General features: G+C 43.3%; 1 protein-coding gene across 7 annotated transcripts in view; it reads left to right on the top strand.

Annotated features, from left to right (window-relative positions):
• Positions 1-23,191, top strand: part of MRE11 (MRE11 homolog, double strand break repair nuclease) — a 656,612-nt gene that overhangs the window by 450,916 nt on the left and 182,505 nt on the right. For all 7 annotated transcript variants that reach the window (XM_068266826.1, XM_068266825.1, XM_068266828.1 and 4 more), the window contains 2 exons: positions 1,313-1,484; positions 6,441-6,521. In XM_068266826.1, the coding sequence (XP_068122927.1) occupies positions 1,313-1,484; positions 6,441-6,521 (253 nt within the window). The remainder of the gene's footprint in view (positions 1-1,312; positions 1,485-6,440; positions 6,522-23,191) is intronic.

Raw genomic sequence — 23,191 nt, 5'->3', positions numbered from 1 at the left:
CAGATCCATGTCAGCTGCATAGCTGACGACATGTACAGTAGCTATGTGGCAGGGGGGGGGGGGGGAGGGGGGGGGTGCGGAGGTTCAACCCTCCTGGCGGTAAGCCCCGCAGGAGGATTTCTCAGGCCCTGCTGGGACGATTTGCATAATTTTTTTTTTTTTGGTACACGCAGCTAGCACTTTGCTAGCTGCGTGTACTGCCCGATTGCGGCCGATACCCGCCGCGCCACCCTCCCAGACACCATGCGCTGCCTGGCCATTCAGTGCCAGGCAGCGTTGAGGGGTGGATCGGCACTCCGTTTGACGTCATTCCGCCCGAAGCCATGACGGGGGAAGCCCTAATGGAAATCCCGTTCAGAACGTGATTTCCGGACGGGCTTGATCGAAGAGGGTGGGGGGATGCCGCTGCACAGCGGCTGTCATGTAGCTAGCGCTAGGCTAGCTACATGATTTTAAAAAAAAAATTAAAATAAAAAAATAGTGCTGCGCTGCCCCGTGGCGGTTTTAATTGACCGCCAGGAGGGTTAACAGAGCGGTACACATGTGACGTCATGCGGGGGAGCTGCGTCTTCAAACAAACGCCGATCGGGTGATCGAGTGAGTAGATCCACCGGGGCGGATTGCTTAGGAGTCAGCGGTCGGGTGCTGCAGTATGCTTGATTGCCGCTCTGAGGCGCCCATTATAGTCAATCATATGCATGAGCCTTTAGACTGAGCAGCTGCTATTCAGTAAGTGTTTTTGAAAATAAAGAGAACCCTGAGACTCTCCTATGAGGAGATGACTAATCCAATACCTGTCAGATCTGTGAGGTTTGTACTTCTTCTTATCAGGGCTGTGGAGTCGGTACAGAAATCATCTGACTCCTCAGTTTATGAAACCTCTGACTCCAACTCCGATTCCAGGTACTCAAAATGGCTCCGACTCCTCGACTATGTCTCTTACTTACCAGGCATGTGGAGTCAGTACAAAAATCATCTTCTCAGTTTATGAATCCCCCAACTGATTCCAACTCTGACTCCAGGTACCCAAAATTGCTCCAAATCCACAACCCTGCTTCTTACTGTAGACAAATTAATTTACACTGCATTTTAATCTGGGAAATAGGTACTTCTGGTCCACATGTATTTTAAATATCCTTTTTTTTTTTTTTTGCGATCGTAATCTTTTAAATAAAGAGTCAGTTCTGTATTTGTGATGGCAGCGAGGCTTGCGAATAACTTTTGATTTGTGAAAGGGGTTGCTGTAAAGTAATCCATATAGATTGTATAACTCTCATCTCCTGACTATCTCCCCCTGCCTCTCACTTTCCAGACACGTGGGCTTATTACGGATCAAAGGCAAGAAGATGAACATGCAAAAGCTCCCCCTGCAAACCGTCCGGCAGTTCTTCATCGAAGACGTGGTTCTGGCTGATCACCCAGAGATCTTCAACCCCGACAATCCCAAAGTGACTCAGGACATTGAGAACTTCTGCATAGAGAAGGTAACATAGACGTGGCTTGGGCTTCCCGGCGCCTCTGCTCGCCGTGCTGCATACCTATGCTCTGTGCGCAGTCCTTGGGATTCCTCTCTGTTCACTGTGTAGGCGGAAGATCTATAAGGGTTATATTTTATCTCTGTTCAGTTCCATAAAGGGTTTATTAGCATCACAGAGAGCCCTGCAAGGCTGCAAAACATAACGCTGTGGTATCTTGGCTACATTAACCACTTCACCACTGAGGGGTTTTACCCCCTGAGCACCAGAGCAATTTTCACCTTTCAGCGCTCCTTCCATTCATTCGTCTATAACTTTATTATTACTTATCGCAATGAAATGAACTATATCTTGTTTTTTTCGCCACCAATTAGGCTTTCTTTAGGTGGGACATTATGCCAAGAATTATTTTTTTCTAAATGTGTTTTAATGGGAAAATAGGAAAAATGTGGGGGAAAAAATAATTATTTTTCAGTTTTCGGCCATTATAGTTTATAAATAATGCATGCTACTGTAATTAAAACCCATGAAACGTATTTGCCCTTTTGTCCCGGTTATAAAACCATTTAAATTATGTCCCTATCACAATGTTTGGCGCCAATATTTTATTTGGAAATAAAGGTGCATTTTTTTCAGTTTTGCGTCCATCCCTAATTACAAGCCCATAGTTTATAAAGTAACAGTGTTATACCCTCTTGACATAAATATTTAAAAAGTTCAGTCCCTAAGGTAACTATTTATGTATTTTTTTTAATTGTAAATTTTTTATTTTTTTTTTAATTACAAAAAAAAAAAAAATGGGGAGTGTGGGAGGTAATGAGTTAATTTTATGTGTAAAAGTCATTTATTTGTATGTGAAAAATGTGTAGGGTGTAGTTTACTATTTGGCCACAAGATGGCCACAGTAACTTTTTGTTTTAATGCGACCTCCAAGCTTCCTTCCGGAAGCTTGGAGGAAGTATAATGAGCATGGACACGTGAGTTTTTTCTCACAATGATCGCGCTGCCCATAGGAGAGCAGCTGATCATTGCGGGGCTTAGATCAACGAACGGGAATGGATTTTCCCGTTCATTGATCTCTGGGCGAGCGGGCGGCGGCGGTTTTACTAGCGGCGGGCGGCGTGTTTACGAGCGGGAGCGCGGGCAGCGTCGGGAACGCGGAAAGTACGTGTTTCTCCGTCCCTGGTTTTTAAAGGATGGAAAAAGGGGCGGAGAAATACGTACGCGCGGGGGTAAAGTGGTTAAGCATAATAATCACCCTTTGCACAAGACTACTGAATAAAACATACAGAGGCAGGGAATTACAAAGACATTGTTACATCATTGGCTATGCAGACTTTTACCTTTGAAAAGCTAAGTTGTAAAGGGTTATTCAATTTCTGTGTATTTAGTGATACACGACCTGTTTTGTGATTGAATGGTATGCATTAAAATAAGCTCCTTACTTTTTAATCCTGTAATTATAATTACCTTCTAATACTGATAAAAAAAAGAGAGTTGACTCAAGGGACATGATGAAATAAACATATACACATATAATACTAGCCTTACTAAGGAGTGATCTAAGTCCCTTTCTGTTTTCCAGTAAAAAACTTGCGCTATTATCTATGCAAAAGAGCTTGTCAAACTGTTGATCAAATTCAGTCCATTTTCCTGAAAAGTAAATAGAAGCTCGAGTGTGGACTCTAAACTGTAATGTTGACAGTCTGATGTAGTCTTCAAAACAAGGCTACAGTAAAACCCCTGTTATCCAGAACTCAGGCATTGGGAAGTCTCAGGGCCCTTTCACACTGGGGCGGTGCGGTGTGTCAAATTGACACACTGCTACCGCACTCCTATGCAAATCTATGGGGGAAAACACATTACCTGCGTCGTGGTGCAGTCTGCTGTGGCTCCAGAACTACGTTACCGCGCGGCTTCTGTGGCGATCTGTGTCGGACTGGAAGTCATGTAAGTCTATGGCGACGCAGAGATTTTTAAACACTTTCAGACGCGACATCGTGGCGCGCATGTGTGGAAGTGTATTTTTAAAGATTCACTTCCACCCACATGATTGCTTGGCTGGCAGGAAGTGAGCGTCACTTCCTGCTTGGCCAGATGGCGAATATCGCGTCGTAAGTAAGTAGTAGTAGTAGTTTGCATTGTGGAACCAGCCTCAACTAACCGGCATGCCTGAGGGGGATAATGGAGGCAGTACTATTTGCAATTTGATATGTTTTGGGGCAGCAGAAGTGACTTATCGATCCTCCGGGCGCCATCTTCTATACTACTGCAGCTCCCGGCGGCTTCCCTGCGTCCATGTAGGGGTCTCAGCATGTCATGTGACCCGTATCTGGTCACATGCATGCTTCAGGAGCTCTACACAGAGGTCACAGGAAGTGTAGAAGACAGCGCCTGGAGGATCGGTAAGTCTCTTCAAAGCACGGAGGGAGGTTAGTGCTATTTTCTGCTGGTTGCTCAAGCAACCGGCAAGCACACATATCTGGCATCAGGCAATCCCTGCCTATATTGGGGATCTTCCTGTATAAAACTAAAATTAAAAATATAAGACTCTTTTATATACTACTAATGTTTTTTTCTTTTATTAATCAACCATACTTCGCGTACAATTTATTATCTCATAAGTTTATTTTCACCTCAGGTTCACTTTAACCACTTTAGCCTCCATGACATAGCTCCTACGTCCAAATATGGATGCTGGATGTAGGAGCTACATCCATGAAAAAAAACGGAGCCGCCGGGGTGCGCGGGCCGCTCGTTAGCCCGGAGATCAATGAATGGGAAATCAGTTCCCATTCATTGATTTAAGTCCCTTAGAATGATTGCTGCCTTCTATGGAGAAGCTGCGATTGTTCTATTACACATCCCCTCTTCACTTCCTGTAAGCATGTTTACAGGAAGCCAAAAAAAAAAAATTGACTGTCGCCATCTTGTGGCCAAATAGTAAAACTACATCTATTACCCAAAAATATGTTATATTTAAAAAAATGTTATATTTAAATAACATTTTTAATTAGAAAAAATTACAATAAAAAAAACGTAAATAGTTACCTAAAGGTCTGAACTTTTATAATATGCATGTCAAGAGAGTATATTACTAATATTTTTTAAATTATATGCTTGTAAATAGTGATGGACGCAAAACTGAAAAAATGCACCTTTATTTCCAAATAAAATATTGGCGCCGTACAATGTGATAGGGACATAATTTAAATGATGTAATAACTGGGACAAATACATGGGTTTTAATTATGGTAACATGTATTATTTTAAAGTTATAATGGCCAAAAACTGACAAATCATGAATTTTTTCCATTTTTCTCTTAATATTCCCGTTAAAATGCATTTAGAATAAAATATTTCTTAGCAAAATGTACCACCCAAAGAAAGCCTGATTGGTGGGCGGAAAAAACAAGATATAGATTATTTAATTGTGATAATTAGTGATAGAGTTATTGGTGAATGAATGGGAGGTGAAAATTGCTCAGATGCATAAGGTGAAAAAACACTAAAGGCTGAAGTGGTAAAAGGGACTCTGAGCAAACAAAAAAAAAAATGAAACTGGTACTTATCTGAGGCTTCCTCAAGCCCACCGTAGGCCGCAAGGTCCCCCGGCGTCCTGCTGGCGCTTCCGTTACCGGCGACTTTCAGGTCGGCTGGCTCTTCCTGAACGGAGACGCTACACGTCATCACGGCAGTGCGCACCGCGTCATCGCGCCGGGAGGTGTAACAGTCCTGCGCATGCGCGATTCAGAGTTAGAAAACCGTGCATGCGCAGGAGGGTTGTGGAGCATCTCTGTTCAGGAAGAGCCGGCCGACCTTCAGCCCGAAAGTCGCCAATAACGGAGGCGCCAGAAGAATGCCGGGGGGCCTCGCGGCCTACGGTGGGCTGGAGGAAGCCCCAAGTAAGTACCGGTTTCATTTTTTTTTAGTGCTCAGGATCCCTTTAAGCACGCTTGAAACCAAGGCAACAGTATACTATTTGGTGTGCAGAACTTCCCAGAAGGATTTACTCTTTTTTTACTATAGAAAAATCACTAAAATCAAAATGTGGACAGTGCTGTAATGGTATGTAAATAGAACAAGTATTTACCTACTTATATATGTGTTTTTTTTTCTGAGATAGTATAGCTGACAGCTCCCCTTTAACGGGGAACTTCAGCCTAAAGAAACATACTGTCATTAAGTTACATTAGTTATGTTAAGTAAAATAGATCGGTAATATAATCTCTTACCCACCCGTTTTTAAAAGAACAGGCAAATGTTTGTGATTTCATGGGGCAGCCATCTTTTTGGTTGAAAGGAGGTGACAGGGAGCATGAGACACAGTTCCAACTGTCCTGTGTGCTGATCACCCCTCCCAGCTGCGCGTGTTAGGCTTCAGATCTCAAATTCAAAAATAAAAAAAGCACATTCCTAAAAGCACAAATCTACACAAGTGGCTTTGTGATATTGGGCAGGCTTGGTTCGCACTAGTGCATAGGTAGAACAGCCACAATCGAACACAGATGGGAGCGTGGCCACAAAAACGTATTCAACAAGCCCTTCTTGAATATATTCAGAGGGAGCCAGAGCCTCTGGACTAACCTGATTCTTCCCTCTACTGAGATAACTTTTATTTATGCAGGATGAAGGCTTCTAGGACCAGCTGCTGTGAACAGGGGGGAATTGTGCTGTTCACAAAGATGACATTACATTGGGATAATGACAAGCAAGAAGCAATATCTATATAGGCATGGACAAGTTGTGTTATGCTAGACTGTAATTCCCCTTTAAAAGATGTATATTACATAGCAGGCAATGTGACTTCAGGCTGGTCCTTCTAAAATGCTGTATGGGCACATTTCTGTGACTGGAGCAATGCTGTACTGTTACCATCAATTGAATTAAGATTTTTAATTAACGTGTAGTGATTTTATGTGACAGATTTAGTGCACTAATCAGCAGTTCTTTCATTCCTTACAGATAGAAGCGATGCTGGATATAGCTGAACGGGAGCGTCTTGGAAACCCTCGTCAGCCAGACAAACCTTTAATACGACTGCGGGTAAGACGCATGTATAGATGGACAGAAGGTTAGACACACGTATAGATAAAGAATGAGGATTATTTACTGATGTGATACAATGACTGTTTCTGGTTTAAGTGGTTCTGCTCCATACTGCTGAAAGGTGATCGTAATTGGTTGCAGTCAGTTAGTGAATTGAATAGCCTTAATTTTGTCATTCTGCTCAACGGAAAGCATATCACGATAAACACAGCATAAACGTGATTGCTATTTGACTATAGATATCGGAATTCTTTCAACTGTTTCAAAAGCTTTTTTATAAATAGGAACTTTAAACCAGGATTTTACCTCATCCCAATCAGTAGCTGATACCCCCTTTTCCCACAAGAAATCTTTACCTTTGTTCGAATAGCTCAACAGCGGGGTCTGTGTGGCTGATATTGTGGTGAGACCGCTCCCACGGTGTGATGTCATGACCATGAACAGTTTTTCTTTTTAACCTTTTGCATTGTGGGAAATAACAGTTGTTCCCAGCTGCCAAGCAAGCAATATCTCCCTCTGTGCATTTGTGTGTGTGTATGTGTGTATATGTATGTGTGTATATATATATATATATGTGTGTGTGTGTGTGTGTGTATGTGTGTATATGTATGTGTGTGTATATATATATGTGTGTGTGTGTGTGTGTGTGTATATGTATGTGTGTATATATATATATGTGTGTGTGTGTGTGTGTGTGTGTGTGTATATATGTATGTGTGTATATATATATGTGTGTGTGTGTGTGTGTGTTCTCCCCAGGCTATTTTAGCTGGGTGCTCCACCCGGCTAGTTTTGGTGAGCACCCGGCTGTTATCAGCTCACCTCCTCCTATGCTGTAAGCTGAGTTGCGCACAGAAGCAACGGCCCTCCATTCCCTCATCACGCCCCACCCGACTACTTTTTCATGTGTGTGTGTGTATATATATATATATATATATATATATATATATATATATATATATATATATATATATATATATATATATGCGCCACGGAATATGTCGACCCTTTACAAATCTCATATATATATATCACAACCTTTTAGTCTAACACATTGTTGGTGTTTATGGATATTGGCAGTTAGTGCTGTCTATTATTTTTTTCCTCCTCTCCAGTAAGAAAGATGCTGACCAGCTGGTTCAGGGTTGATCAATTAACATAAACGAATTACATGGCGAATATAAATCATTTTTCATCCATCTTCTATTTTTTAAAGAGCACTCGAGGTGGGTTCTAAGAATCCTATTAGCACACAGAGGCTGGGTCTGCATATAATGCCCAGCATCTGTTGCTATATTATATTCCTCCAGGCCCCACCTGCGCTCTGCTGTGCCCCCCAAAGTAAACCGCACAGCGTGTCGCCAGCACTGTTTACATGTGCACTGTCACTCTCCGCCATTCCCCCGCCTCCTCCATATCGCCGCTCCCCGCCTGCGCCCTTTCCCTCCAATCAGCGGAGAAGGAAAGGACGGGGAGCGGCGACAATAGAGGAGGCGGGGGAGCGGCGGAGAGTGACAAGTGCAGAGGTAAACAGTCAGCTAGCGATGTCGCTAGCACGGCATTTGATTTATGGGGGCAAGCAGAGCGCAGGGGTCTGGGGGGAAACAGTGTTGCAGCAGAGGCTGGGCATTATATGCAGATCCAGCCTCTGTGTGCTAATAGGATTCTTAGAACCCACCTCTGGTTCTCTTTAACATCTCACTTTGCAGTGCATTGATTTATTCCCCCCCCCCCCCCCCCACACTATGTTTCGGTAAAGCACTACAAGTGCGTGTGCTAATTATTGCGACAATGAATCACTGATGACTGAAAGTGTATATTTCAAGTCATAAATAACATGGTAGCAGTGCCGTGGTGGATCAGTCCAAAATACATTGTGGAAAAGCATTAGCATGTAAACATCAAAATAGCAGCTGCATTAGTATAAAAACCTATGTGAAAGTGAACCAATATGTGAAAACATCTTGAAGCTGCATTGTGCATTGTAATCTTATGAGCTTGCCCAGCACATAATAATCACAGTGAAATTACAGCAGTGATAATCAAGGAAAGTCATGTGAAAGGGTTAGATTGCAGTGGTAATAAAAAGAAAGAAAAATGCCACGTGCTAAATATAAATCTAAATGTAGTGAAACAAACAACCAAAAGAGATACCAGGGAATGAAAACTGAAACAGCACCAGTGAGGAAAACAACACCAGAAAGCAGCTGTTAAAGAGAAACTCCGACCAAGAATTTAACTTTATCAGTAGCTGATACCCCCTTTTACATGACAAATCTATTGCATTTCGCAAACAGACCATCAGGGGGCGCTGTATGACTGATATTGTGGTGAAACCCCTTCCACAAGAAGCTCTGAGGACCGCGGTACTCTGGGCAAACTTCCACAATGTAACAATGTTCACAGACAGGAATTAGCTGTTTACAGCTGTCTCTAACTAGGGTTGCCGCGATTTACCGGTATTACGGTATACCACGGTTTTACTAAGCACGGTAATCACGGTAATCACTTTTGGGAAATACCGGTTTTTGCTGTATTTCCGCATCTCGCCACTGCTCCGGCATTGTCCTGCTCTGTGTCTCCCTTTGTAACGAAGGCAAGCTCCCAAAGCTAGTTTCTGATTGCGGGAGGCTTGCCGACATGAGTGCAGGAGCTGGGTGGTGATGCGCGTCCTGTGATGACGCGGCCACGGCTGGAGCGCACACGGAGATCTATTTCCCCGGCAATGTATCTGCTTGTGGTTTCTTTTTATTGTGGACTGTACCACAAAGGCAGAGGGGGAGTCACCAGGTCATTCCTGCTAAATAAATACGGCAAATGAGAAAAGGCTACAGCCCGTTCTCCCTCCTGCTAGATGCACGCAGCCCCCTGCCTCTCCCCCCCCCCCCCCCCCACACACACACTGCAAAGCTGACATAAACACTGATACAGATCAGTGTTCAAAGGAATGTCCAGCTCTCCTCCCCCATGAAAATGAGTATGCCGCCCGCCCGGGAGAAGGAGTGAGAGACGCACTGCACTTGAGGAGCTGAAGCTTATGACACCAGATAAGCAGTGTTGCTGTGTGAGAGGTGCTGTGTTTGTATGAATGCAGCTAGTGTGTATATGTATGGCATGTGTGTGTGATGTCTGCCTGATGGATGGATGGATGTCTGCCTGCCGGATGGATGGATGGATGTCTGCCTGCCGAATTGGTGTGTGTGTGTTGTGTGTGATGTCTGCCTGATGTACGTTCGTTTGTGTGATGTCATGTGTCCTCATGCCCACCGCTCCCCCCTGTTCTACTCTGTCCCCCTACTTTTTAAAGAAATCGTCCGCAGTGGCTTAGCACAGGACTTCACCTAATTCATGTCCGCTCCACCCATTTGCATTTTATTTTTCAGCTCTGGTATCCAGGAAACCAGAGACGCAGCATAGTGAAAGTTTTATATATACCTGCGGCTTCCTCCAGCCCCATCATGCGCACAGATCCCTCCCACGCTGCCATCCTCAGCCTTTTCTATCGCTGTTACTGAGTCCAGTAACTTCGGCCAGTCGCGGCCAGTTTTACGCATGCGCAGTGCGCTCCCTCCATCTCTTGCAGAAAATAGTACTACGCCTGCGTACTATTATTCTCCGCTGTAGAGAACGCACTGCGCATGCTCAGACTGGCCGCGACTGGCTCAAGTTACCGTACTCAATACCAGCAATAGAAAAGGCTGAGGATGGCGGCGTGGGAGGGATCTGTGCGCATGATGGGGCTGGAGGAAGCCGCAGGTATATATAAAACTTTCACTATGCTTCATCTCTGGTACACTTTAAGGTGTATAGTAAAGTGTACCACCAGCATTTTTGAAGTGGACCTGAACTCAAAACGTCCTCCTCTCTGCTCAAAGATATGCAACAGCAATTTCTTTCTTTGTTACAGCTGATACAAATCCTAAAATAAATCTGCACAGTTTCTACTTCCTGATTCATGGAAGCAGACATATTAACCTACTGTGCTTTCCAATGGCCTTATTATCTGCCCTCTCTGCCATAGGCAGTCATGTGACACGGGAGAATGAGATTTACTTTTGGTATTGTTTTTTTGACATTTAGAAGAGTAAATATTTCAAGCATGACAGGAGGACCCTAACCATTAATGGTTTAATAAAGAAGAGTTTGTTCAACGTTGACCTTTTCTCATTTTTATAAGGGTAATTGTAATGAGAATAATTGCGCAATACCGTATACCGTAATACCGTCATACCGTGGTATTTTTTTTGACGGTTATCATACCGTGAATTTTCATACCGTTGCAACCCTATCTCTAACAGCCAAAACAGCTAGGAGCAGCTACATAACCTGCCCACAGTAACAATGTCACCATGTGGTAAATGTCAGAATGTAAATCTGGGAGAGGAAAGATTTTACAATGAGCAAACACTGACTAAATCATTTATACATAATTATTGTAAAAATGAAGCACTTTTTTTATTACATTATTTTCACTGGAGTTCTTCTTTAAAGGAAGAGTTGAGTAGAAGATGGTTGAGAGCTTACCGAGGTGGAGAAGTAATAGGATGCCGGGTGGACCATGCTGCCCCATCTGACTAGTTTCGCCGAAGCTGCGTCAGGGGCAAGGGTAATCAGAGTTGGTACGGTTTCAATCGTGTGTCGCATTTGCGATGTGATTTCAGATCGCAGTCATAGGCCTTCTGCACTTTCTTTGTGATTGGCCCCCTATGCAAAATATGGGAGCACAGGCGATTCAAAATTCGATGTCCGATATTTTCTTTTCCCGTCAGAAATCCGAAAGGTCTGTACACCCGACAAATCGCAGAAGTGTAAATTAGAAGAGACTCAATCCCAATCATATTTCTTGGTGGAAAACATCTCTAAAGGTGGCCACACACCATACAATTTTTTTAGATTTCATTTAAATTCAAGATTTACAATCAATTTTTCTAAGTGACTGTAACAACTGAAAATTCAGACCAATGTACCACACAAGTTTGTTTAATTTTTCCCCAATTATGAAAAAAAGAGAGATTGAACATTTTGAGAAAATTGCTTAGGTCTGTAAATCAAGAAATGTACAATCTACCCTACACCATTCAGTTTCCATAAAAAATGATCAAAAAAATCCACCACTTCCAATCGACTTTTATTGAAAAAAATAACAGGAAATTTGATCAGATTTCTCGAACAATTAAAAAAAAAAAAGATTTTTTCTGTACAACTGATCGTTTTTATTGAATTCCCGTAAAATTGGATCATTTTATTGTATGGTGTGTGGCCACCTTTAGTGTTTGACTCTTAAAGAGGGATTGTTAGCCACAAAATCAAATTTCATTTACCCACTGCTCTGTGTTTAATATGCAGCCTGCAACCTGACCCTGCATTGCAAGCACTCCAATCTGTTCTGAATTGTTTCTGCTCTAAGGGCCTGAGCCCACTAACGCAGTTGTTCGCAGTTGTGTCCGCTTTTCAGCAGCACATCAATGTTACAGATGCTGAAAAGCAGACAGAAGTGGACACAACTAGTGGGCTCAGGTCATTATAAATCTTATCTCAGCCAGAGTGCCTCTATTTGGTTCATGAGGATGAGAGGGAAGCTTGTCATGACCCCTCCCACATTCCTGCTCCTCACTAATTGGCTGAGAGCAGTTCAGTGTGAAGCTGAAATACTATCCTGTGCTCTTACGTGTTTACAAAGCAAGCTAGCCATGTAGCTATGACAGTGCAGTTTGTAGGAGAAAAAAATTAGAGTAAGAGAGGGAATGACATCGGGATTGGCTTCAGTCAGAGTGAACCAAGATGGCAAATGACAGGAATAAAATTCTCTATATTTACTATATAAAATTCACTGAAATCAAAACGTGGAAAGCACAATACATCTGTTATGTAAGTAGAACAAGTAGTTATCTACTATGAGTTTTTTTTCCTGACCAGAGGCGAAAAAGGTTGGAGAAACGGGGAGCTGTCCTGATGGCCACCGCTTCCCCCCTGGTTTCTACTGACCCCCCTCTTTCTCTCCTAAAGACCCCCCTTGCAACCTCTTCGGCAGGAGTCTCTATCACTGCACAGATTTCGGCCCGGCTGGTCGCGTCCTACAGCGGCCGGTAACGCCTTGCGCATGCCGTCACGATTGACGTCATGCACATTCACAGACAACTCCCGGCCACAGTAGGACGCGAACGGCCAGGTCGACCTCTCCCTGCGACCCGGAAGAAGCTGTGGGGGGAGTGTCATTAGGTGAGAAAGAGGTGTGTCCGTGGAGAACTGGGGGGAGCGGTGGCCATTAGGACAGCTCCCCCTAAATGCCTTCTCCCCCTGTTTCTTCAACATTTTTTCCTAGTTCTGTATAATATTTTTTCTGTGCATGTAAACATTTTATGCGCTGATCAGTGGTTTCTTCAACTATGTGAATCATTGATGTACCTCAGCTTATCCTGCTGAGTTTTCTTTGCATTGTTGTATTGTGTTTGCTTCTCCTGGTTTTTCTGCTGCTGTGCTAATAACGTATAATAGGTGTAACGATGCCATTGTCTCCAGACAGTTCTAGTCTTCAGTAGAAACACCTGTAACAATTCCTTACAGTTCACTGGAGGATCCTCTCTTAGGGCCCTTTCACACCAGAGGGATTTTTTGGCGTTTTAACGCCACGGCTGAAGTTGGCGTTTTGCTAGGTAAAAGAAAGTCCATAGACTTTCATTTTACCTTTCACATCTAACTCGGCGTTTTGGAGCGTTGCGTTTCAACGCTCCCAGGAGCTTTTTCAGGGCTGTTAACAGCCGAAGTTGGCTGTTGGCGTTTCAATGATAGTCAATGGAAAACGCCAACTTCAGCGTTTTCAAAGCCTTTTCAAAGCGTTTTACAGCTATCTTGTTCACTTATTTTTATAGAAGAAAAAAAAAAGGACGTTTTCATATGGGCTGTAAAACTCTTTCAAAAGGCTTTGAAAACGCTTTGAAAACGCTATGTATTGGCGTTAAGCAAAAGGCTGACTTTCAGCCTTTTCTACCGCAGCCTCTAGTGTGAAAGAGCCCTAAGCTCTTCATAGGAGTGAGAATGTATTATTCCAGCTGACATTGTCTTTTGACCTCTTCTATTGATTCATACAATACAGCAAGTGGGTAACTACATAAAAACAATAAACCTCCTGCTGCAGATGTGACCTTCCTGACAGCAATTTTTGTTATCTATATTGTGAGTCATGTTCCAATTAGTGGCATGATGAAGTGACATTTACCAAGGAAATACATTTTTTTAAAATGAAATCCCACTTTTGTTGAAAAAAATATTGTTATGACAAGAATAAGTGGTACTTAAAGGACTACTATTGCGAAAAAAGTAGGCAGTTAAAGCGGATCTGAGATGAAAAACTAACTAACAAGTAACTTGTCTATATATCTTATCTAAAGTTTAGATAGTTTACACAGCAAATCTAGCTGCAAACAGCCTCAGTAGAATATGGTTATTTCTTCCTGGGATACAATGACAGCAGCCATGTTGTTTGTAAACATTACACAGAGGTAGGCTTATCTGCACCATCAGCACGCAGACTGTGAAAAAAACCTAATACCCCTCCTCCTCCCTCCTCCGCTCTGTCTCTGAAATCTCTGGCTAGTAATACTTCCCCCTCCTCCTGCCCAGGTTGAGTTCCCATGAGCCCTTGCTACTGCCAAGGCTCTCTGAAAAACTGTGTGTGGGGCTTTTTTAGTTTATAGGGAATTAGAGTGTTAAAACAAAAAAATTATTTGGCTTGAGGAATGCCATATAAACAATAGGAAAGGAACACAATTATGCAATGAGTAAAAGTTCATTTCGGATCCACTTTAACCACTCAAGGACCAGGGGATTTTTGTTTGATCTGTGCTGCGTGGGCTCTCTAGCCGGCAGCACAGATCGTGATTTAAGCCAGGGCGATCAGACTTCCCCCCCTTTTTTTCCCCATTAGGGGGATGTCCTGCTGGGGGGGGTCTGATCGCCGCCGCTCTGTGTGGTCGAGAGGGGAGGGGCCTCCTCAAAGCCCCCTCCCTCTCTCTTCCTACCTCTTGCGCTGGCTGTGGGCGGCACAGGACAGAGATCCGTCTTGTACCGCCTCTAATAGGCTTTAGCCTATCAGACGGCGGCGATCTCCGGCCAATCAGAGGCCGGGGATCGCCGATCACCTTTACGGTGCTGCCGTATGGATGTAAACACAGGGGATTTTTTTTCCCCGCGTGTTTACATTTACCCTGCGAGCCGCGTTTGGAGGCTCCCAGGCTGTTCACGGAGACACCCTCCGTGAACTGACATGGAACGGCCGCTCGAACATGGAAACACCACTTCGACCTGCCGACCCCAATCGGCATTAGGCAGTCGTTTAGTGGTTAAAATCTAACAGAACCGACAGGTTTTGGGCCAGTCCATCTCCTCAGGGGGGATTCTCAGGGTTTTCTTTGTTTTCAACAGCATTTCCTGAACAGCAGTTGCAAATTCTAACTGACAAAATAGTGTGCAATTGAGCGGGGAGGCTGGCTGGTAGCTTACTATTTTGGCAGGTAAACTGCTGTTCAGGAAATACTGTTGAAAACAAAGAAAACCCTGAGAATCCCCCATGAGGAGATGGACTGGCACAAAACCTGTCGGTTCTGTCAGATTTTAACTGCCTACTTTTTTCCCGATTGTGGTCCTTCAAAGAGAATCTGTAACAAAAAAAGAGCCCCTGGGGGATACTTACCTTGGGCAGGGGAAGCCTCTGGATCCTAAAGAGGCTTCCTCCTCAGTAGAGGGGGTATCGAGCGCTGGGACCCCCCAGGATCTCCTTGGTGGCATGTGCACATGCGCAGTAGCGTCTCTCCGCTTGGCTCTGGCGGAAATAGCCTAGCCTGATTGGGTCCGCTTTGCTGTTTAGGCACGAGTGGTATGCGCCTGCGCAGTAGAGGCTTAGCTGTTTCCGCCGGGCTCAGCTATCTCTGCAGGAGCCCGTGCAGAACGCCGCTATTACGCATGTGCAAAGCTCCAATTCTAAACATTATTGCTGCTCTGTGTCTGGTTCAACCAGTGCTGGATCCAGATGGCTGAGTAGGATGGGGGAAGCCTCTTTAGGATCCAGAGACTTCCCCCTCCTTAGGTAAGTACCTCCCTGCAGCTCTTTTATGTTGTTGTTGTTGTTACAGACTCTCTTTAAATCGTTTTGCAATTCAATTTCATTTTTTTTTTAATTAAAGCAAACCTGTGAGATCCACAGGTACAGTTGTGTTCAAAATGAAATTGAGTGTTTTGGCCAGTTTGACATCGATTTTGATCATTTCAGTCATCTTGTTTACAATTAAATCAAAGAGGCACTTGTAAGTCAGACAAATATAACATAACATTTATAATGAAATTACCACAAATGTATTTTCTGTGCTCACATCATTATCAGTTTTATTCAACCCCCAAGTGACATTCGTTCTTAGTACTTACAGTGGCTTGCTAAAGTATTCAGCCCCCGTGAAAGACCAATACAAAGTGGTGTACTTGTGAGAAGTGGAACGAAAATCATACATGATTCCAAACATTTTTTACAAATCAATAACTGCAAAGTGGGGTGTGCGTTATTATTCAGCCCCCTGAGTCAATACTTTGTAGAACCACCTTTTGCTGCAATTACAGCTGCCAGTCTTTTAGGGTATGTCTCTACCAGCTTTGCACATCTAGAGACTGAAATCCTTGCCCATTCTTCTTTGCAAAACAGCTCCAGCTCAGTCAGATTAGATGGACATCGTTTGTGAACAGCAGCTTTCAGATCTTGCCACAGATTCTCAATTGGATTTAGATCTGGACCTTGACTGGGCCATTCTAACACATGAATATGTTTTGTTTTAAACCATTCCATTGTTGCCCTGGCTTTATGCTTAGGGTCGTTGTCCTGCTGGAAGGTGAACCTCCGCCCCAGTCTCAAGTCTTTTGCAGACTCCAAGAAGTTTTCTTCCAAGATTGCCCTGTATTTGGCTCCATCCATCTTCCCATCAACTCTGACCATCTTCCCTGTCCCTGCTGAAGAGAAGCACCCCCAGAGCATGATGCTGCCACCACCATATTTGACAGTGGGGATGGTGTGTTCTGAGTGATATGCAGTGTTAGTTTTCCGCCACACATATCGTCTTGCATTTTGGCCAAAACGTTACATTTTGGTCTTATCTGACCAGAGCGCCTTCTTCCACATGTTTGCTGTGTCCCCCACATGGCTTGTGGCAAACTGCAAACAGGACTTCTTATGCTTTCTGTTAACAATGGCTTTTTCTTGCCACTCTTCCATAAAGGCCAACTTTGTGCAGTGCATGACTAATAGTTGTCCTATGGACAGATTCCCCCACCTGAGCTGTAGATCTCTGCAGCTCATCCAGAGTCACCATGGGCCTCTTGACTGCATTTCTGATCAGCGCTCTCCTTGTTCGGCCTGTGAGTTTAGGTGGACGGCCTTGTCTTGGTAGGGTTACAGTTGTGCCATACTCCTTCCATTTCTGAATGATCGCTTGAACAGTGGTCCGTGGGATGTTCAAGGTTTTGAAAATCTTTTTGTATCTTTTAAGCCTGCTTTAAATTTCTCAATAACTTTATCCCTGACCTGTCTGGTGTGTTCTTTGGACTTCATTGTGTTGTTGCTTCCATTATTCTCTTAGACAACCTCTGAGGCCGTCACAGAGCAGCTGTATTTGTACGGACATTAGATTACACACAGGTGCACTCTATTTAGTCATTAGCACTCATCAGGCAATGTCTATGGGCAACTGACTGCACTCAGACCAAAGGGGGCTGAATAATTATGCACACCCCACTTTGCAGTTATTGATTTGTAAAAAATGTTTGGAATCATGTATGATTTTCGTTCCACTTCTCATGTGTACACCACTTTGTGTTGGTCTTTCATATGGAATTCCAATAAAATTGTTTCATGTTTGTGGCAGTAATGTGACAAAATGTGGAAAACTTGAAGGGGGACAAATACTTTTGCAAGCCACTGTAGTACAACATCCTTTTCCAGTTATAACAGCTTTTAAACGTGAAGCATAACTTGATACAAGTGTCTTGCAGCGATCTACGGGTATCTTAGCCAATTCTTCATGGGCAAAAGCCTCCAGTTCAGTCACATTCTTAGGCTTGTGTGCTGCAACTACTTTCTTTAAGTCCCACCAGAGGTTCTCAATCAGATATAAGTCTGGTGACTGCGATGGCCACTCCAAAATGTTCCAGCCTTTAATCTGCATCCATGCTCTAGTGGACTTGGAGGTATGCTTGGGATCATTGTCCTGTTGAAAGGTCCAACGTCTCTCAAGCCTCAGGTTTATGACAGACTGCATCACATTTTCATTCATTCATTCATATCTCATGGTACTGAAGAGAATTCATGGTACCATAGCACACGCTGAAGCTTCCCTGTACCTGCAGAAACAAAACAGCCCCAAAGCATGATTGACCCCCCCCCCCCCCCCCCCCATGCTTCACAGTAGGCAAGGTGTTCTTTTCTTCATAGACCTTGTTCTTCTTCCTCCAAACATAGTATTGATCCATGGGCCCAAACAGTTCTAATTTTGTTTCATCAGTCCACAGAACACCATCCCAAAACTTTTGTGGTTTGTCCACATAACTTTTGGCATACTGCAGTCGACTCCTCTTATTCTTTGGAGACAGCAAGGGGGTGCGCCTGGGAGTTCTGGCATGGAGGCCTTCATTATGCAGTGTGCACCTTATTGTCTGAGCTGAAACTTCAGTACCCGCATCTTACAAATCTTTTTTCAGTTCCTCAGCAGTCACACGGGGACTTTTCTCCACTTTGCGCTTCAGGTAGTGCACAGCAGTCAAAGTCAGCATCTTCTTTCTGGCACAACCGGGTAGTGTTTCAACAGTGCCCTTTGCCTTGAATTTGCAAATTATGCTTCCTATGGTGTCTCTTGGTATGTTTAACAACTTTGCAATTTTCTTATAGCCATTGCCCTTCCTGTGAAGAGAAATCACCTCTTCTCTTGTTTTCCTGGACCATTCTCTTGACTTCACCATGTTTGTAAACACACCAGTAAATGTCTAGAAGGAGCTGAGTATCAGTCATTTTAAATCTGCCTAATTGGTGCTTATTATGCTTGATTGCTGCTCATTAACATCCACAGGAGTTTTCAGTACCTGATCGAAAACACTTGAATGAACCTCTGTTCTTAAGAGTTGTAGTCTTTAAGGGGTTGAATAATTGTGCCAATGAAGAAATCACAAAACATTTTTAATACTGTATTACAAAAACAATTGATGTAATTTTAGTTGCATTTGGTTCTTTAAAATGTCCTTGTAAGATTTCATTCTGAACACATTTACAAATGTACACTAAATTCCATAACGTTGAAGAGAAATCGAGAGCCCAATATGGTGTAGTATGTCAAAATTGATTGGATAAATGAAACAGTGAGATGGTAATACTCACAAACACGGGTTACCACCTAGGTAACCACTCATTAGGCAGGTGAGGAGATTAGACCTGTCCTCACTCAGGATTAAGAAGTCGCTCTCTGTAGATAGGAAGAAAGGGGGTAGATCACCCCTCCACCTGGGGTGGACTCAAATATATTGGTAGGTGAACAGAGGCGCCAGAAGGATAAAAGTACATAACATTTTTAAAAAATTTCTGGGAGGACAGAGGTGCTCTGCTTGCTATAACTGAATTGCTGTTGTTTATCCCCTGCTTATTGCCTGAAGAAGTGGGCTGTGCCCGCGAAACGCGTTGCATCTTTGGGGTATTTTCAATAAATGTGTATATCTATACATTTACAGTCCTTGGTGTCTGCTTTAACGGAGGCCACCACTTCCTCCCAGCAATTTTTTAAAAATTGTATGTACTTTTATCCTTCTGGCGCCTCTGTTCACCTACCACTAAATTCCATAAAACCCTTTACAGCATTGGGGGTTGAATAATTTTGAAAACAACTATATAAACAGAGCAGGATCATTCACCAGACAACCTAGGCGAGTGCCTGGGGCCAATCGGATGCCAAGGGGGCCCACCTGCCATTTTCTAGGACTTTTCTCCACTTTAGCTCACCAAAAGGACCAAAATGGGGTACCAAACCTTGTCTAGGGCCCCATTTTATCTTTACCCATCTCTGGGTATAAAATTTAGATACCTAACTCATTAGATCCTCCCAAGGCTTCCAACTCCCTCCTCCTGACCACCAGTCAAGCGGTAAGACCTTCAGAAGTTCGCGCAGTGCAGACACCAGATGTCCTCCTGGCAAGAAGCTGCAGCTCGGACCTCGGCAGAAGAATCTGAGCCTGTCAAGGGTTCCCAGCGCTGGAATGGCAAGTTGGAGGGGTACAGGGGAAGCTCTGGATTACCCAGAGGCTTTCCTCTCCTTGGGTAAGTACCCATTTGGGGCACTTTTTTCCATTCAGATTCACTTTAAAAAATTCTCTCCACTTTAGTTGGCAGAGCTTCCTGCTTGTGTCATTAGCTGCACGCAGCAAACTGCACTACAACTCTGGAGGAGAATCACCTGCACTAATCAGAAAACTGACACATGCAGTTTGCTGGCAGGAGGGATGAGATGAACATGGCGCTGTTAGAGATGGTCAATGAGCTGTGCCACTTGGAAAGATTCCTTTCATGCTGAGTTTGATTGGTCCATTTCTGAGCTGCATATAATTCACATGCAAATTTGAGTTTCAGGATATCATTTTGCACCTCTAGTGGCTGTATCTGCAGGTACGTCCAACGTAACCTAAAGGAAATGATGCATGAAAAAAATCCTTAGTGATGTACTGAGAGGATAGCTTTTTTTTATTTTAATGATACCTGAGGTGACATGATGAGATAGACATGTCTACATATAGTGCTAAGCATACAAATGACTAGGCTGCGTTCCTTTTTTCCTTTCCTGCCTGAAAGAGTTAATCATCAGTTATGCAAGTGACAGTTTCTCTTAAAGAGACTCCGTAACAAAAATTGCATCCTGTTTTTTATCATCCTACAAGTTCCAAAAGCTATTCTAATGTGTTCTGGCTTATTGCAGCACTTTGTACTATCACAGTCTCTGTAATAAATCAACTTATCTCTCTCTTGTCAGACTTGTCAGCCTGTGTCTGGAAGGCTGCCAAGTTCTTCAGTGTTGTGGTTCTGCTATGAACTCCCCCTTCCAGGCCCCTATATGCACACTGCCTGTGTGTTATTTAGATTAGAGCAGCTTCTCTGTTCTCTCTTATCTTTTACAAGCTGGATAAATCGTCCTCTGAGCTGGATGGGCTTTCACATAGTGAGGAATTACAGACAAGGGCTAAGCTGTTTGCAGGAAGAAAAGAGCAGCCTGAAACTTCAGTGCATGAGAGATGCAGGGGAAAAGAAACACACAAATGATCTCTTGAGATTCAAAAGGAAGGCTGTATACAGCCTGCTTGTGTATGAATGTATTTTCTATGTGTGGACATACTGTACATCAACCTACTTCCTGTTTTGGTGGCCATTTTGTTTGTTTATAAACAAACTTTTTAAAACTGTTTTTAACCACTTTTAATGCGGCAGGGAGCGGCGAAATTGTGACAAAGGGTAATAGGAGATGTCCCCTAACGCACTGGTATGTTTACTTTTGTGCGATTTTAACAATACAGATTCTCTTTAAAGTGGTAAAAAACCCAACTTTTCTTCTTTGCTCTAAAAGATTATTTACAGCATATAATATACTACCACATTTTTTTTTAGCAGAACAGCATTCAAAGGGTTAAAACTCAGGACCTTTTTTTTCAATAGAAAGCTCCCTACAGGGAGATCCGCATCTGAACTGGTGATAACATTATCTTGTGTTTACTTAATTGTAGCAGAGAGGAATGTGAACATTCCCTGACTATGTGCAGAAACTTCTTCTAATGTGTCCAGAACTGATACACTGCACAGAAATCATTGCTGGGTACATTACAATATAAATACAGCAGTTATGAATACATTGCAATGGCAGCTTTCAGAGCAAATACAAATGTAGTTTGGGAACTTGTAATTTCTATATGAATAATAATACTTATGCACAAAAGCAAATATGATAACTGTATGGGATATAAAAAGTAGAAACACATTGTTATTAATTACTTTTTTTTAGATATCCTACAGTTTTATGTATTACAACCATGAAGCTCTTTCCTAGCTAATAACAGCTTCTGAGTGCAGGGGATAGATTAAAAAAGGTCTCATATATTTTATCTTCTGGGATACTGAAAGACTGTGTCAGCATATAAGACAATACAACATTAAACTTTCTTTCCTTAACTTATCCACAGAAAAGAAAACTGCAGGTTTTTTTTTTAAGTAATTTTTAGGAGTAGAAGGATAGATACAGTTGTTTATCTCATTAGTTTTTCACTATGGGTTTCCTTTAAAGAGACACTGAAGCGAGACTAAATCTCGCTTCAGCTCTCATATATAGCAGGGGGATGTGTGCCCCTGCTAAAACGCCGCTATCCCGCGGCTAAACGGGGGTCCCTTCACCCCCAACCCACCCCCCGCAAAAAATGGTCGCTAGGTTGGTCGTAGAATTTCCCTTCCTGGAGGCAGGGCTAACGGCTGCAGCCCTGCCTCCCAGCGCGTCTATCAGACGCGCATCGCCGCCTCTCCCCCGCCCCTCTCAGTGAAGGAAGACTGAGGGGCGGGGGAGAGGCGGAGATACGCGCCTGACAGACGCGCGTGGGGCAGGGCTGAGGCGGCTAGCCCTGCCCCAATGCGGAAGCGCTCCCCCGCATTACGGAGGGGATTTGGGGGGACAGGGACCCCCGTTAAGCCGCTGGATAGCGGCGGTTTAGCAGGGGCACAAGTGCCCCTGCTATATATGAGGTCTGAAGCGAGATCTATTCTCGCTTCAGACTCTCTTTAAAGAGAAACTCCGACCAAGAATTGAACTTTATCCCAATCAGTAGCTGATACCCCCTTTTACATGAGAAATCTATTCCTTTTCACAAACGGATAACCGGGGGCTCTGTATGGCTGATACTGTGGTGAAACCCCTCCCACAGGAAACTGTGAGGACCATGGTACTCCTGGCAGTTTGCTATCTGTGAACCTTGTTGCATTGTGGGAAATAGCTGTTTACAGCTGTTTTCAGCTGCCCAAAAAGCATGTAGCAGCTACATCACCTGCCAACAGTAAATATCTCACCATGTAATAAATGTCAGAATGTAAATCGGGGATTTAAAAGATTTTTCAATGGGCAAACACTGACTAAATCATTTATACATAATTATTGTAAAAATGAAGCACTTTTTTATGACATTATTTTCACTGGAGTTCCTCTTTAAGAGTGGCATTGCGATATAAATGTGGCCATATGCTCTATTCACAGCCATTCTGAGCATCCAGGTGTACTTAGGAGGAGGCAGTATCTGTAAAGGAAGTCTTTGTTGTGTTGATTGGAGATATTCTCTGTTCTGGGAGACGGCGGGTGTATTTTTGCTGTATGCAAGTAGCTTTTAACAAGATTGTGTATTATTTTTTTTTCGACTAAACCAAAGGAAAATGCAAAAACTGTCAGCTGTGTATTTTCTATACAAAAAATGTCTGTTGGGAATTCAGTAAGTGCTTTCCAGCCCTCACTATGCCTCCGATGGTAGCGGAAGTACTCACCCACTAAATAGCAGGCAAAGCAGCTGCGGGAACATGTCTATTGTATGCAGGGATGGGTTCTAAAGGGGTATTATACGCAAATATCATTTATGGT

This window comes from Hyperolius riggenbachi, chromosome 2 (genome assembly GCF_040937935.1).
Source record: "Hyperolius riggenbachi isolate aHypRig1 chromosome 2, aHypRig1.pri, whole genome shotgun sequence".
NCBI lineage: Eukaryota > Metazoa > Chordata > Amphibia > Anura > Hyperoliidae > Hyperolius > Hyperolius riggenbachi.
This window is presented reverse-complemented; position numbering and strand designations above follow the sequence as displayed.